The sequence below is a fragment of the Echeneis naucrates genome, chromosome 4 (assembly GCF_900963305.1).
Source record: "Echeneis naucrates chromosome 4, fEcheNa1.1, whole genome shotgun sequence".
Classification (NCBI taxonomy): domain Eukaryota; kingdom Metazoa; phylum Chordata; class Actinopteri; order Carangiformes; family Echeneidae; genus Echeneis; species Echeneis naucrates.
The window spans coordinates 12,732,600-12,750,696 of NC_042514.1; the positions used below are offsets into that span (position 1 = coordinate 12,732,600).

Here is an 18,097-nt window from a genome sequence, read left to right on the forward strand (position 1 = left end):
AATATCAACTTGCTTAAAGCTACATGTCTGTTTTCATCAGTTACCAGACACAGGACAATAAAATCATAAGCTGTGGAGCTGCTGCCACACAGAGGACTCAAGTATGTTTGACAAATCATTACTTTTGTAATGATTTGTAATGAAACCAGTGGTCTAGTATGACATCTAGTGTCAGTGGTAATGGGCTACAGAACCTTTAAGGTGGCTGTTGAAAATGTGACCAAATAATTTATACAAACAGTAAATACATGAATACTGTACTCACATTGGTATTAGTAATGCCAGTGTGTAATTTTACTAGATCATTATTGGTTAATGGCTTGTTGGTGATCTATCAAGAATTAAAAAATGAATTATCAAAAAGAAATAACCAGGGACTGACCCGAGCATTCTCCTCCAATGTTTTCAGTTCTGTTAGAAGCTGCTCAACTCTGGCCAGGCAATCACCAATGACTGATAAACTGCTTAGACTTTCCCCTAAACTGTCCAGAGACACTTTGACCTGGAAAAGCGAAAATGGAGAGAGGAAACAGAGAGCAAAAAAGAGACAAAAAACTATTCACATAATCCACAATCAGTTTCACTTCAGCATAGTTCAAGTCAAATAATGTAATCACTGATTACCTAAAGCACAAGATCTTTCCATAGATATCTCATGAATGAAAGTTATATTGAGGGAGTTTCACCTTTTGAACTTGAATGATCCTGAGTAAGGTTTAATTTCCTAAGCCAAGCAAATGCTCATATTCAATGACATTGCAATGGAAAACATGGAATGCAGAGCTTTCCATACAGTTTAAGAGAAGAGGTGTCAGGCAGGGTGTAAAGCAGAGTTATGTATTTCTCAACCGGACAATGTTTTATAAAGCTTGTTTTTTTGTTAAAGCATGATTTCACAGTTGACGTCTTTTGAAGCTATATGAAGAAGAGACACTAGTGAGCGCAGGGCTGACAGAGACTGACAGATCTACAGATATACCTCTCTGTAGTCCTGTTCAAAGTGACGTAGCTGCAGGCACTGCTCCAGTTTCAGATGGTGTTTACACCAAAACTGTTCAAAGGCATTCTCTGTCTCATCCAGTTGGGCTAGGAGCCTGAAACACAACAGGAAGCTTATTACACAGACAAACACTGGGAGGTTCTGTGCAACTACATGGCCATCAGAAAATCTGAGAACCAATATCAAATACATGTGAACAGATTTGCAGACTCTCACCTTTCCACAGTGGTTTGATTCTCCATCTCATCTGGGTTGGGTTTGTGATTCTCTGACTTCGCTGCCTGTTCTTTGATACAACCTAACAAAGTGGTGCCCTGCTTTAAAGCTAGCTTCAGTTCATCCTAGAGTAGAGACACATTACAAATAACATGAATATTGCATTCTGCATGTGTGTGTCTGGATTTATGAGATAGTGTATTAAATGTGCTAAATCACCTGGAGGCTGTTGTGTTTGTCTGCGTGTGCTGCGAGCAGGTCTTTGGTGCACTGAACGTCATTGGGCAGCTCCGTCTCTGCCAGGTCTGTCCCAAACTTCTGTAACATCTGGGCTGTTGTTTTCACAGTCATGGCAAAGTTCTCAATGGCCTAAGGAAAAGCACCCACATGCGTGTCCTTCAATTTTACTGACCATGCAGCTGCTGTGGAGTCAAATGTGCAATTGCTTCTGTCTGTCCAAAGCTGTTAGGGTAAGCATTTTTTGCGAAATACTACTATCAACATTATGGTATCAGTATTTAGTGCTAGTACGGTTCCTCACAGTTCGGTGGTGTATCCACTGGCTGTGACAGTACTCTAGGCTTCCTCCGAGCTCTGGGGTCAGCTGGCCTTTATCCACATACCCGTAAAGGTCAGGCAGAGAGTTCAGCATCACTATCTGCAAACACAGTCAACATAATACACTTTCATGTCATAATTGGCATTATTTAACTATGAGAATAAATATGATAGCACAAATGTGATCACCAAAATATATTTTAAATCTAAATTATAAAAATATTTTAATATGTACTTGCTGGTGGAACTGGTGGTAGAGTTAGATCTGTTCAACTATGTTCTGTTCATTTATGGTTCGTTTCTGGCAACAAATAAATCAATTTTCCTTGTGATTGCAGATGATGTTCATGGTAATTCAAGCATGCTTATCAGTACCTTCATTTTGAATTCATCCTTATGCAGCTTGATCCCAACTTCTGCTATGGCTCTTTGGAAAAACTTTGATGGCTTCAGCACTAACACCAGCCGCAGGTTTCCAGGAAATGCCCCCTAGATAAGGATGTAACATGCTTCAGCCATTTCATCAGTGTATTCACTCATTCATTCAGCAATTTCACATTAACTAGGTTACAACAACAAGCAGAGAATTACTAAGACCACAATGGCAGAAGCAGACATATCTCTGGTATTAAATCATGAAAGGACCAAATTACTGCAGCAGCTGAGTGACACTGAAATGTAACTTAGTTGCTTATGTGTGAGCAAGTCAAAGGGTCTCTCTCAGATGTTATAGACAGCCTATAAGTGTATAACATCTGGCATTTGCTTAATTGGATAATAACATCTTTATTTATGTGTAAACATCCATGTGTTCACTGTAATAATGATTTTAATATCGGGCATCCTGAAGAACTCACAGCGATCCTTGACAGAGAGGCCTTCACTGAGCTCCATTTATCCTTCCGCCGATCAATGATGATAATGAAGCCGATACTGGCAGCATCCAGACTGGAAACAGTATGATGTAAACTGGAGTGCTACTTTTGGACCAATGCATGTGTGTAAGTCAGGTTGATCAAATTCCCTAAAACTGGAGCATTTTGCTCATTTAAATGAAGATATAAAACAGTGTAATACATGTTAAATAATTGCAGTGTAACCAGAACAAGTGAAGGCATAATTAGCTAGACAGGTTTAATTCTACACTTGAAAATAGATACAAGCCTTACAAATGAGGAACTACTGTATTGTGTACAACTGCTTTTTAATGAGCACTGCTGCTAATATTTTAAAATAAAATATATTTTAAAATATACTGATTCCATTCCAGTAATCTAAATATCATGCATGTTCCAGCTCAGGCAAATGACAAGAAATAAGTTGCACCATATATTTCAATAATGCCCAAAGAGCAGAGTGGCCACGGGAAAAACTGGGTTTGATGTGTATGAGAGGGTGTTTACCTGGGGATGCTGGTCAGGTAAGTAACTACATTGAGGAAGTCTTCATCTGGCACGTCATTGAAGCCTGAGTACTCTGGGAAAGTGATGATGGGAGCACCATCTTTCCCTCGTCCCCCTGCAAAGCCCAATATAAACTCTTAATTCTTAACTCTTAAACTGTTCGTCTCTTTAAAGACAGCATTTAAAGCCAGGAAAATTGGACCATCTTAAAGCCGTTGGTAAGTAACTTAGTCATGGAACAGCCTGCAAAAGTCTTTTTTTTTTTTAGGACTTCCAGATTCTGATGAAATATCGTCCACAAGATGGCAACCTCGAGCTAAAAATCTTCTCTCTTTACTGTGGCTAGACAGAGGACTATTTCTGCCGATAATTTTTTAGATGACTCAGTGTAGAGTTTTATAGGCCACATTTCACATACTGTATTACTTATTGTCTGTTCTCTCACTTACAAGTCATGTCAATCAACACTTATCCATCCTATCAACTTGCTGAAGATGAAAGGTCTTTGCCTGGCACGATGTGTTATTTGATTTCACTTATATCACAAATGTGTGAGAAAGGCTTATTAGGGGAGTGTTGAACACACAGTCCAAGCTAGTTGAGGGGAGTAGACGGTTCTTTCTGCTAGGGTTTGGAGTGGAATAGCAGCTTTCCTATGAGCATTTATGATAGTTGCTTTTATATTGATATTATATGGATGTGCATTACTTGTTCTTGGCCCATTCAGCCATTATCAGTGCATCTTTAACCTGTACAGAGCTGCAGGTTGCAAAGCAGCAGATTACAGTAACAACCACTGGCTATTATAAATTCAACATTCAGTCGTTCAGTTCAATGTTTAAAGTACTAATCAAACTAAATGCAGTTTAGACTTGAGTACTGCACATGGACTGCTGACCCCATGCATCAACAGCTTTTTGCATAACAAAAAGCAACAACAGTATGTGTGAGTGAGATATGTAATAGCAAGTGAACAATTTTTCCTGAGATTGATGTGTTGGACATTGCAAAAACTGTCAAGTGTAAGGACGTCAGTCGCTTTGAGTGAAAAGGGCCTAAGTCAGAGCATCTCAGCAGCTCTTTTGGGATGTCCTGCTCTGAAGTGGTCAGTATCTAACAAAACTGGTCTGTTGGAAGTAACATTTGTGAAACTACAAAGGAAACGTCATCTAATGTAATGTACAGATTGGGTGTGGCTAATGTGGGGTGTAATTGCAATTGTATGATTGTAAGTCCTATATGTCCCTGTAGAAACGTTTATCTGAGAGGATATAATAGGTAATGCCCTTATTTGACTTGTGTGAGTTTTTCAACTTTAAACGAGTACCAAAGGTAAATGCTCTTCTTAAGTCGTGAAATAGCTTTTGCTGATTATGTAAAGGGTGACTTTACTACACAAAATAGACCTCTTAAGTGTTAAATTTTTGCAACTTGATGCGACTACCTTTTATTTGATCAGATTACCACGTAAGGTTTTGTCATAATAGCAACTTGCCAGCATAACTGATATTAATGTTCCCAGTCTTCCATCTAAATGCTCAGGTTCCCAAACTCTTGATCATAAACCTCAGGTGTGGGCAGTGCAAAAGCAGAGTTGTGTGACATACCTGAAAGCAAGGCAAACTGGCGATGAAGCTGCTCTATGATGTCCACAGCCAAGAGCGGCCTGATCTCCTGCTGCATGATCTCATCTGCAAGGAGAGACATGCTGATCAGACACATTCATTCATTCGCTCATCTTCTACTAGTTATCCATTTCCAGGTCTCAGGGTTGCTGGAGCCAATCCCAGCTCACATTGGGCAAGGGCATGGTACACCCTGGACAGGTTGTCAGTCCATCACAGGGCCAACACACAGAGACAGACGAAGGAAAAGGCCTCATGCCAGGAACTGAACCCGCAACCTTCTTATTGTGGGGCAACAACACTAACCCTGATCAGATTCATGGTAAAAATCAATTGAAAGACTTAAAACAAATACAGCCAGGGTGAAAGGAAACACAGGCCCCATACCAAATTAGCTGAATGACAGACAAAGCATAAGACCAGATCAATTATAAAAAATAATGTGATCACAGAAAACACACTTTCCAGATGGCAACAAACTTAACCACAACAATTTCTTATTCACTGCAACACACTGTTCAGTAGCAAAAAAAAAAAAAAAACAGGTGGTCTGTGCTAGCTGTTTCATTGAATAGAGGCAATGTGGGAAGTTGATATGCCGCACTGGCAGTAGTGTGAACACACAATACAAGGTAGGTAAGTACCATACACAGGCTTGAGAAATCCTCAGGCCACCAAGGAATGTCCAACCTCACAGTTCACCTTTTGTTTAGAGCTGAGGTGAAAACAAGATGGCGGTAATCTGTCGAGTACATTCGCCAAAGTGACTACAGTAGAAAACTGTGCGTGCATGCGTGTGAAAAATGCAGACTAAATGGGGAGTGAGTCAAATTATTTTGACTGAACAGTTGTTTTCTACTTCATTCAGAAAATGATAATTGGTCGCAGACTGTCTTCACAAGTTGCCTGTCCCGTAACTATTTTTGACTGGTATCCATATGGGCGGTCCCATATATTGTAAACCAGGACTAAGCATTCTCAGACATGTCTGCATACATAACCATGAATTTGACTCTTGCCTGTTCAAGTTTAATGATTGCTATGATTCCTTAAAGCACAGTGTATCGTGAACAAACCTTTCTCTGTCACTGAGAATAAAGACATGGTTTTACACTGACGGTGATTTATTATGCTAAAACATCCATGTGTGTTGGAAGGACAGAAAGAGAAGAACACAGTAGCTGATAGTCAAACTGGCCCCTAACTGTCAATGCACATCTGTTCTTAGTATCCCAGTCTGCTGACCTACCAAGGGTATCATGGTAGTTTCCCTTACAGACACGTTCCCACACAGACGATTTCTATTTTTGCTAATTCTGAATGAATCATGAAATTTTTCACATAAAGCTTCCACAGAAAATCAAAGATACTCAAAGGGTTTGATTTATGTCATGATTAAGACCTGAGACCTGAGAAAGAAAGCACATACTTCACATTGAAAGAAGCTATTTTGCTGTGTTTAAAAAAATCCATTTACATATACCAAATTGTTCTTTTTATCCAGTACAAATCATAATAGATAGAGATAGGTGAAAAGTCTTTCAGTATGAACTTGTTGAATTTCCAAAGTGTGGAATTTTATCAATAAACAATGTACACACATCACAATGTTTTTACTCACAAATTGGTGAATACACCATGGAAAATTATGCTGCTCACACTGTTCATCGACTGGTTATTAGATGCTTCCGGTGTAAAGTGTGCGTTTATGATGTGTCGATTTGACTGCATCATCTGTAAAATGTCTGTGCAAAAGAAGAGGGATAGGGAAGAGGATCAAGGAAATCTCTTTGAGCTGCTCAGGAACATATGGAACTACAGGGTTATGGAACCAATGTGTTGCTTTTCAGCATGGAGGATGTTCTGCATTGTTGCAACATCAAAGTAGAAGGGAGTGGTGGACGCAGCCTTGATGTACGACCACTCCGAGCCTAGACAGACACGCTCTGTTTTTAGAAACTGACAGGCAACTGAGGAGACACAGGGTGAGAGCATAAGCAGATGTCAGGTTACATAGGCAGAAACACATGAATGGGACCAGTGAGGTTCTTGATTTTGGAGATTAAATTTTAAGAGTATTTAGGAAGCACCGTGCCTGCCTTTCTGTATATGTTTTGGGCTAGTCCTATTCCATCCTACAATAATTGAAGTTATGGTTGTCAGGGTAAAGATGGAAACCCTGAAGGGCCTCTTCAAAGGCTGGGACATTCCTCAGTTTGACAAAGGACTTCCTGTTTAGAAGGCAAAATGAGAACACTCAAAGAAGAATGAAAATGAGACAAATCGTAGGTAATGAAATTTCGTCAGAGTATAGGTTTCCTTGTCGAATTCGTAGTTTGATCACTGATCACAAATTGTCAATTACACTATCTATAATACAACAGTTGTAAATCTGGAAGTAGACCATAATTTGAGCTAAAAAGAATGACCAAGCATGCTTGTCCATTTTCAAATACAATGCATCTGTGTTTAATCAATGACCATGCTGCTTCTTCAGAGACTAAGAAAGGTCAACTCTGACACAAACAGCAAGAGATGTAACTAAAAGATACTCATCTAATTTAGGCATCGTGTCATAGTTTCCTTCAGACGCTCAACAATTACATAGTTGGTGTAAGACATGCACAAGCCCTTCCAAATGACTAAATACTGTTCTCGTGTGGTGCCTTTAGCTTCTTTAAGTTTAACTTCAATTTCATATTCTGTTTAATGGCCTAAACAAATACATTTTACCACCAACGCTTGCCTGTGAGTATATGGTATTCAGAGTACTATTAAATATTTCTGGCTATTAAAAGCACAAATGATATATGTTTCCTAAATCATATGGAACGACAGGAGTACTTACTTATTAATTACCTAATGAAAAATAGCATAATAATAAACGTGCGGTAACACCACATTTGGGTTTATTTTGGCTCCTTGGTTCTGTGTAAATCCTTCTGTGTGAATTATTTTTTGTGAAACTGTCATTGGTTCACTACAGTTCTTAAAAATACAGCATACAACTTATGAAAGGATGAACAAGGTTTCACAACGTTATTTTCATTGACAGTGAAGTGTGACACAAGTCTGTTTTGGGTTTTGGTGGGGCAGTCCCAGGCTGAGCTGCATTCCCACTCCACCCTTGGCTGCACGTGCACTCCTTACAACTAAAGCAACACAAGCTTTGGCTCACTGTAATATTTAAAAAACATTCAAACAGATGGGAAAAAAGGCTGACAGAGATGCTGTCCTGTGTTCAGAAACAGAACAAATGAACCAATCCACTGGTAAACAGAAGATTCATGAAACGCCATCATGTGGAGGTAACCATCTCAAAAAGCGGTTCAAGGAGGTGACTGGCTCAGCTGTGACACCCATGGATGATCCTCTGCCACACTGTCAGGTGTCGAAACTCCATGGCAACACACTGATGGTGCCATCACTACCTCACCCTGTGTCTACACACACATACACACAGATACAACACAGACACTTTGGCTGACACCTTCCTTCACCCATCTGCTCTAAATTTAAAAGGATTAAGCAGCATGCTCTCACACACTGTCACTGCTGCCAGTATTCAGAGACAGTCTGAATACCGCGCCTTGTCATCCAGTCATCATTGAAGTGAATACCAAAATAATCTTCGATTAAATACAAGGATACAACGGCTATTTTTTTATTGGACTTTTTTATTTATTTATTTTCTAATTGTGATAGAAACAGACTAATTGATACTTGTTAATTATTTTAACTTGCACTCTATTGAAACTTTATATTATCTAGAAATTTCTTTGTCAACACAAGCTGTGTCCACTTTTCACACCATCTAAGATTCCACTTAAAGGTGAAGGGAATAATTGGGGACTTGGTCACTTTAACCAGCAGATGAGGAAATGGAAAATTAATGACAAGGCAGACAGAAAGAAAGAAGCATGGCTGGGAGCAGAAGTGTGTGTGTGTGTGTGTGTGTGTGTGTGTGTGTGTGTGTGTGTGTTTCTGTGTCTGTGTGTGTTTGTGTTCCTGACCAAAAGTCTTCCAATAGAACAAGACGGTTTATAAGCACACGAACATTTACAGTTGTAAATCTATAGCGAGACACAACTTCTCAGCTGGTTTTGAGACAGTGTGACAGATTGAGACATATCAAAGTTAACTGAGAAGTGGCGGCCTTAGACCAAACTCTTGTGCTTGTCTGTTAAGTTTTACAGTGAGTGTGTGAGCTTTACCTATAATGTGTTTGACACTCATCGCCATTCAACGTCTTCCTGGCTTGAACAGACGCGCAGGCGTATATGTAAATCCCTCCAGGAAAAGCAGTGATCCAATTAAATGGCAGTAATCTCATGGTATCCACATCCAGTGAGGGCAACCCGGCAATATCAGTCTGTCAGCAGCAGCTGCTCCTTCATCACCATCAACATTCTCCACATCAACTCAGACGATTCCTGACATCCAAACAAACCAGCTTTGAGCACGTTGAGTTTTTTGTTTTGCCCTTTCTTTGCTTCTCCAGCCTCAAGAGCACACAAACAACTGGAGCAGAGCCCTGAACTGAGTGTGTTATAGTTGTTACTGTGGTCAGTTTTTCCAGCTCCAGCTGTAGTGAAACAGCTCTACTGTGAGCAGCAGCCTATCAGAGCAGACAGGGTAGGGTGTTCGTGCATGTGAAAAATAAAAGACAGGCAGGGAGGGGTAAGGAGAAGGAGAGAGGGAGAGGGAGAAAGAAAACCACAGATTGGGGCCGCGCTGCTGTGTCTGCGTGTGCGGATGGCTCACACAGTACCTGAGTGCTGGTACGTCTGTGGTGTTTTATGAGATCTGTGTGCAGTCTGTCGAAGTAGGCTTCATAAACCAGATGAGGGACTGAAGTTCACTGTCACTGGCATAACCAAATACAAAATCTTAATGAACACAAAATCCATCTTTTTACTTTTTTTTTTTTTTTTTTTTTTTTTTTTTAAAGGTCCTTTTTGAGAATCTAAAAATAAGATATTTGGTTCAGATGGATGTAACATTTAGCAGCTTTTTTCCCCCTTTTTTAAGCTGTGTAAAGTCTCTAGACTGCAGTTAGTGGTAGTGTGTGTCAAGGCCGAATTACCAACAACCTGGTGTTTAAGTTCTGTGCAAAACATCAAGTTCTTTAAACCTATTGTGGCTTATGGCCAAATTCCAACAGCTTTCCCCTAGGAGAAGATCTACAGTGTATAGATTAGCTAAACCATACTTCCCTTGAGTATCAGTATTTCCACATTCACAAAATCAGTTTTGAAAATATGGATCACTTTCTCTACTGTGACAGCCTTCTTTTCTCTGAGCTGACATCAACAAAGAAAACATTGCTGCATCCACTGTGTTAGTCGGGCCTCGGTAAAGCCCAGGAGTTTGATCACAAGGCCATTCGACTACATGGAGCAAAGACATCAGTTTAGACCTGTCCGGGGAATAACAGCACAGGAGAAAAAGTCTTTTCATGTCACTAATCGTATCTATAATGCAAAAGGTTAAAATCTTCTTTCACCAGTATTACACGCAGAATCAGTCATCAGGAGGATTCAGTCTGCGGTTGAGGTATTCCAATAAAATTGATGAAGTTCCTCCATTTTTACTGATCAGTGATTTCTCTTGTATTAAAATTACCTTATAACAATGTTGACATTGTTCAGATGTATGTTTCCATGTGTTTCTGTGCATGTGGATTTATATTTTAATACAATAAATGAAGGAAGCACATGTTCCTTCCACTTTTATTATAAACAGTAACAGTAATATAAACAGTAAACAGTGAAATAATAAACTGTAAACACACACCCAATAGATACACATGTACATGCACACCCATGCACAGTCACACTGCACACATACACAGACACACTTGCTGACGCACTGCATTGTTTTCAATACAATGTGTATTGAGTTGTTGAATGTCCGTTGGGAACTACTTCCTACAAGTGCATAAACACTACTGTATTCCCAGGAAAGAAGTGCTTGTTTCACTCCCAGACTCTACATAAGTTTTCAAAATCAAGGACTTTGGGCAAAGGAAGTAGAAAAAAAATAGCATGCAAAGAGAACCACAGATTCTCACATTGCACATCTACAATTATTGGTGTAATATGTAACTGCATCCTGATTTATCAAATTGAATCAAAAATGTGAGGAAAGGTATTTAGGGGCTGGGGCTGAAAACATTTGATCTCACTGTATACTTTCTCTTTTTTTTGTTTTGGCGTTTGGTGTAACTTTTTCCCCTATAGCTGAAATGTATATCTACGTTCCTTTCTACATATCAGGGCTGTCTGAAACCATTTGAACACTTTACAGAACTAATCACATTACATTTGCTTCCGAGTCTGTTATCCTCCAGATGCCCGTTCTGATCTCAATAAAAACAAAGTGAACTCTACAAGAAAAGCTGATTGACCTGTTCAAAACAGAGCCATTCCCACATAAAGTTCCAAGTTAGGCTGCATTGTTTAGCTGGTTTGACATTAGCCCCCACTCCGTAAGAATGATTTTAAGTCTGAGTTATAAAAGGCCCTTGTCTTTCTTCTCAGCAGGCCTACACTTAAGAGTCAACATGTGACCCGTACACCCTGAGCCTGCAGAGCAGAACATCCCATGACCTGGGAAAAACCAGACACAGAGCCTGTCCTCTCATAGCAGGTAACACACTCAGATGGACAGACACACTGAAAGTGAGACACATTAGTGAATTTGCACAACATATGTACATACTACTAACTTGTCATGATACTTTCTCAAATCTCATAAAATCAACTCAAATAAGTGAATTTATTTATTTCAAATTATGCCTCAAAGCCTTTATCTTTAATCACCCTTCCACCGCTAGTGACTGCAATTCTCAACACAACCCGCAAGATTTCAGGTCCACAACACACATTCAGATTTGGGAGATTGAGAGTTGAGGACTTTATGGATATGGGCCTCAGCTAGATGGCTGTAGTACATATTTGGGTTTAGCAGATTTGTCCAGCAGCGTCTAAGAGTGAAGACAGCAGACCTGATAATAGAATACAGTTGGGCCCAGTAACAAATACAGTTTGGAACCACCTGATACTCACACATGGTGCTTGTCATAAATAATCCTTTGCAAGCAAGCCCAACAACACAAACCCATATGTTCAGATCAGACAGGCTATTCCCATCTATTACCCCTGTCCAATATTATATGTTTACAGACAATATCCATTTGGCTCTTTGGGTAAGAGCTCTGAACACCAGTGAACAGCTCTAAAACTGTCTCAGAGGTAAAAGGTTCAGTTGACACTCCTCTTACTGCAAAATTAATGTCTCAGTCTTACATAAACTATCCTTATAAATGTGTGAACTCCTGAGACAAGTAAGAGCAGTTTCTGTTGATTCTCACATGTTCATAGAGCTTACTGCCTTAAGGGAGAGAGCCTAGCAGAAAAATGCTTTGCCTACTTTATATTAAAACCATGAACTTCATCACTGCTATGTGACATCATCATGAGTCACTGTAGAGCTCTCTGTCCCTCTCTGTGTCATTCCTCTCTCTCCAGCTAAAGCTAATCCTTTGTCCTGAGGCAGTGGATTTCAGCCACTATGGGTCTGACTGAGGTTAAAGGCTGATATTTTTACGTTTTTATTTATGTGCATCTTGGTTTGTTAAAATATCAAAAGCAATTTTAATTGAAGACTAAGCTCAACAAGATCTTTTATGTCCAAAATAAAGATTCTTGAGATGATTTCAATGGAGAAAATGCACCAAATGGAAATAAATGCTGCACACTGTCCTACACGTAGAGATAGAGAGAGAACTTGTATTATTTTTGGGTGGTTGCACCTCAAGGTCCAGGAAAGGGGGGTTTCCTATTGGTCCTCAGGAAAAAGGCGTCAGAACAAGAAGACAATCAGAGGATGTCTAATGACAGGATCTGCTGATAACAGGGCACACACACACGCATACCATACACACACAAAGATACCTACAATGAATATCATCATCGCCTGTGAAATATATGCTCCGGACAAAAAAGCATGGGCCTGATGGTGTCCTAATAGAAGGGTTGACCAAGTCATGTCATGTGTCAAGTTCAGAGCAGTGACAAAGTGTACATGTCTTTGTTGTCATCACTTCAAGTATAAATCTGAGCATGAAAGAGGTTTCAGAGATTTTGTCGTAAGTCAATGGACATGTTCAGTCAAAAAATTTAAACGTATTTTTTTTTTAAATGTCACTGAAACAGGAGCAAAAACAACATTTACTGTACTGGGGACTTTATTTTGTGGCAGAACATGTCACCCAGTATACCTCACTTTTTTTCTTTTCTTTTTTTTTATATCAGATGGATCGCAATGTATCTCTGTGGCACAGACACATGAGATATATCAGGCCTTAGACACACAAACAAAGCTGTTTATGGTCATGTGGAATTTGATGGCAATTTGACACCTGTATAATTTGAGAAGATTCATCATTAACTTTTGCTGTGAATTTTATCTTTACACTGAAATTGGCTCTGAATCATGTGTATAGTATAAAAATAAAAAGATTTGTCATTTAAACTTTCTGAATAAGCACTGAAAAACACACTAACATATTTTGTAAATTGCACCAAATTATAATGATGATTATGATGATGACGATGAATATGACTCTGCTCTTTCTGTTATTGGACTACTGTCTTTGTGTGACAGTGTTTGGGTCTCATTGTGTTCTGGGTTCAAAAAATGTATTGAAGCTGCAATAAGTGGTATTTTTGACCCCTTGGGGGCAGCACAATCATTCACTGGTTGACAGAAATGGCCATTAAGCATCCATATTACGCTGAGCAGAGGGTTTCTGTATATTGTATTTCTATTCTGTCTTAATGTGGAACACAAATGTTTAAAAATGGGAAGTTGTTTACACCGTTTACATATTTATATTAACTGAATCTCCACACACACAAAGAGATCACAACACATTCACTACAATTTACACAACTTGAAGTCTGTACATGTATTGTTGCTTTGGAAGAGGAATAGAATTTACTTTTGCTGTACCTGACACCACCTAAGTCTTTATACAGCATTCTCTTTATGATTATTAATTGCAAATGTGTTGCAAATGCAATTATATTGCATTTGCTCACACACACACACACACACACACACACACACACACACACACACACACACACACACACACACACACACACACACACACACACACAGACAAGACATAGGCTTGTTTCCGATTTGCACTCCAGGCTTTCTATGTGTTCTGTCTTCTCATGAAATATTACATTTCATAAGGTTGGAGTTCTTCAGGTCAAACATAATATCGGATTGTTGTGTTGTTGCTGTATATAGCTGTCCAAGATAGTGGGACTTGCAAACTGACATTAGTGCGAAATCTCAGAGCAGCATGATACGGTCACATAAAGCAACTCCAAAGCTGTAGTCCATGCAGTCTTGCTGATACTAAGTCCCTTCCACTCCTAAGCACTCCTGCTTTTTATGACTTTGGATTTAAAGTGAAGTCCACAGAACAATAGGTATATATAGGTACATATACAGCACCTCACAAACTACCCCTGAGCTTCTATAATCAATTATTCTGAGACTATTGAGACTATTGTCTCATGCTGATGTAGTATAGCAATGAAATATGATGCCAACTAAAAACCATAGAAGCCAATCTGTATGCCACTGCCTACAATAATATTAACACCTACAGAAGCTACAAGGCCCTGGGAAAAAAAGACCTACAGTGGCAAAGTGTCAACCAAGTAGCTACTTTCTTTTGACCAACATCAGTACGACACAATGCAAAGACATTTGTGATGCACCTGTAAAGCTGATATCTCAAAACAAACATAGGCTCTAGATACTAAAACACAAATTGATATGTCTGAAGGGAGCATGGAATGAGCGGTGGAGGGTGAGGGCTGTGTAGACATACTTCTTAGTATGGTTGATTCAGTCTCCTGACACACCCCCAGGAAGTGGTGATAACACTGCATCTCAGCAGTAGAGATCCGTACGGTGGAATAAGCTCGTCCATATTTACCACAGTTTGGACATCTAGACGAGAGGGTCTGGTATCCCAACCTGCCTGGAGCATCCATCTCCTGTGATAAATCCTAATTTCATCTGGGATGAGAGTGACTGTTCTCCAAACGACTGTACACATCAAGCCTGTCTCCTGGCTCTGCAGCAGAGACACTCACTTCCCTGTGGCAATGTGACTGCAGCTGTTCTTGCATGTGTCCCTGTAGAGCCACCAATGTGCCTCTAAGCTCCTTGCCACTCTCAGCCTGTCTTTCTCTGTTGTAATCTCTGCATTAGAAAGTAAAGAAGTAAAGCCAATTACAGCACATTTGCATATGCCTGTCCTGAGTGATGACCACAAACACCCACAGCCACAAGAACAGCTACAACTGTAAGGAAATGACACTCAGGTGGTGGTTCATTTAACCTCTGTCAACTCTATTCCTTTGCTAAGGTGTAAATATAATGACAATTAAACTGGGTGCTGCGGTTGAGGATGATGACACTCGCCCTCAAAACGCCTCATGTTAAGTAGACGCTCTGAAACTAACATGTAACCTTGTTTCTCAAATTGTGATTCAGTTAGTTTGAGAAAAAAAGTCTTTCTACGGATTGAACTTCTTTCAGCATTTTTTATGAAAGGACAAGAAAGTCTTTTTGGGTATAGCAATTGAGAAAAATGGGGATTGCAGGTCCCATTTACCCAAAAAACAGACTCCCCTCAAGAAGAAGGCTGCGGAGCATCACAGCCAGAACATCACAGCTGAAAAACAGCTTCGTCCCAAAAGCTGTGAGATGGGTTAATTCCCAGTAGAAATGAAACTTCTCAATTTTTGCATTTAGTCTTTTCACTTCATTTTATTTTGATTCTATTAAAGTATTCTTTCTTCAGACAATCACTTTGACCCTGTTACTCTTAGTATGCTGCCAGACCTGAGCAACAAATCTTGTTCTTTTCCTGTGAGGACATGGCGAATGACAAATGTTCTTAAAACATGAAATTTTAAAATAATACACACAAACACAAGCAGTGCATTTTGTCAGTCCATACCAAAGACACTTGACCTTTGTTTAGCTTTAGCAAAACAACCTAGATTTCTCTATATACACTGAACTAATTTTAAAGTTGTTTAAAAGTTCACCTTAAAAAAAATTATTCCTGGCACACACTCCGATGTGTGGCAGAGGTTAGAAATCACTATCCCCATCGCTGATAGTTCGAAAGTGACACCAAGCCAGCAGTGAGCAAGTATATCAGCCACAAAAACCCAGGTAACACTGTAAAAAATAGTCAGCATGTTCATCACTTACACATTACGGATCCCATGTTGATGCTGTTTTTGCTCTGAGGCAGTCCTCACATAGAGACGGGGCTGAACCGTGCAGCTAAACCAGCCTCCAGTCAGAAGTCCACGGCAACATAACACACACACACAAATCCAGCGACACTACAGTCCGGTCCTAAGGGCTGTCACTTTTACCATACTACTGTAGCACAAGACCACTTCTTTAGTGTGAGAGCAAGAGACAGAGATGGTGACTGGGTTGGAGAAACAAGGGGAATGCCAAAGTGTGTGTGTGTTAATGTGTGCGTGAAGGTTGTTCAGTGTGTGTGTTTTGGTCTGAGCCTCTCTGGTAGCCTTGTGACCAGCTGAGCGGCTCAGTTCTTACTATAGTTTAGACAGTTATGGTCAGCAACACTCCCATTAGGCTGCAAGGACCTCCCTCTGCATCCTTCCCCGGAATTTTTTCATCTGTACCAATGAGCGTCATGCAGTGGGCGCAGAAGCATCATGTGAAATCATACTGCTTTTTCAAATTCATACAAGGACAAAATCTATGCTAATCCTATTCCTGATGTTATTCACATAGTTTTCTGATGGATTTATGAAGACCTGCACATCAAATTCAAAGATCAGACCGCAGTCATTCGGATTAAAGATGGGCCTCCTATGCTTTTAATTAGGTAACGATAATCATGTTTCTTCAAAACTTAATTTCCTTGCTGCCCCCATTTCTATTGACTTGAGACAAACTGTCAATAAACTGCCATGCATTTTCCTCATTAAGTATTTTTATAGGTATCGCAGTAAAACCAACGCATGTAAACGCCAGGAAAAGACATCTGGAGCCAAATCATAATGCTGCCTGTCTCATAGTCCAAGCTCTCTTCGTTGAGGTCAACCTATGTGTCCAGAGTCTCAGCCCTTCCCAGGAACACATGTCTAAACTGTCCCCCCTTCTTCCTTCCACCTCTTCCGCCTCCTCTGCTGTCCCGGTAGCCACTCTGAGGGGCAATTGCTCCTGAAGTAAACACACATCAGAGGTCTGCTCATTGAAATTGAACTTTTCCCTCAATAAATCATCAGTCAAGACAGCTTTGTTATTTCAGTGCCATGTGCATGTACTGTACATGTAGAAACAATGTAAAAGGGTGCAGCCTTGCAAGACAAACACACACACACACACACTTTCCACAAACCACTGTCTCCAGTTAAGTCTCTCCAAAAATAGACAACTCACATAAGAGATACCCACGACAGTATGTAAACAGTCAAATGTGGGAACGGAGATTTGGTTTTCAATCAAATAGTCTAAACAAAGTAATATTGGGATAATAATAAAGCTCAGCAACAGCACTATAGTCCCGAACGGAAGGGAGGAGGCTGCAGAAGACAAGACTATCAAATACTATATTCATTTTTTATCTGCATCAGTCATATATCTATGATTTGTCTATAGATTTGTCAACTCAGTAGTTCAACAATGGAATACAGTTAGGCATCTTATTATTTTACCATTATCTACATTACTATAGTCCATATGCATGTTACTTAATGTGTTGCTTTCCATTAATCATTCAGTGAGCTTTAGAGGTTTAAGTACATTTTGCTATATTTTTAACATTTAGATTTTCCGTGGCTTCCATTCTTTAAGTGTAACTTATGAAGCCATAACTATGCTTTTGAAGACAAAGCACAGGACATTTCTTTATCTGAGTCATATTCTGAGGTGATGCTTTTGTAATCCATCACTAAGATGCACATAAGAGACTAAGGGTGGAGGGAGAAGGAGAGGGCGGAGGGTTTTATATTTCTAGTTTTTCATACCCATAGTTTAACCCTTTGAATGAATGAAGTGCCAAAATGGCTAATGGCAGAAGAGTTTCTAGGAGGTGTTTGAGTTGGATGATGAGGTGATACAGCCATCATAATGGCTAGAATAATGAACATAGTAATTTTTTCTGCATCACAGTCCTGTTTTTTTTTTTTTTTTTTTTTAGCCCA

General features: G+C 39.7%; 1 protein-coding gene across 4 annotated transcripts in view; it reads right to left on the minus strand.

Annotated features, from left to right (window-relative positions):
- mcf2l2 (MCF.2 cell line derived transforming sequence-like 2) overlaps positions 1–18,097 on the minus strand; it is an 80,566-nt gene that overhangs the window by 56,595 nt on the left and 5,874 nt on the right. For 2 of the 4 annotated variants that reach the window (XM_029499631.1, XM_029499629.1), the window contains exons 1-10: positions 9,017–9,285; positions 4,785–4,868; positions 3,178–3,292; positions 2,632–2,722; positions 2,150–2,263; positions 1,758–1,874; positions 1,436–1,585; positions 1,217–1,341; positions 980–1,094; positions 383–502 (exon numbers count right to left, since the gene is read on the minus strand). In XM_029499631.1, the coding sequence (XP_029355491.1) occupies positions 383–502; positions 980–1,094; positions 1,217–1,341; positions 1,436–1,585; positions 1,758–1,874; positions 2,150–2,263; positions 2,632–2,722; positions 3,178–3,292; positions 4,785–4,868; positions 9,017–9,044 (1,059 nt within the window). In that variant the 5' untranslated portion in view covers positions 9,045–9,285. Of the gene's footprint in view, positions 1–382; positions 503–979; positions 1,095–1,216; positions 1,342–1,435; positions 1,586–1,757; positions 1,875–2,149; positions 2,264–2,631; positions 2,723–3,177; positions 3,293–4,784; positions 4,869–9,016; positions 9,286–16,121; positions 16,231–18,097 lie in introns of those variants that run through there. The other 2 variants (XM_029499630.1, XM_029499628.1) reach the window with 2 other exon arrangements.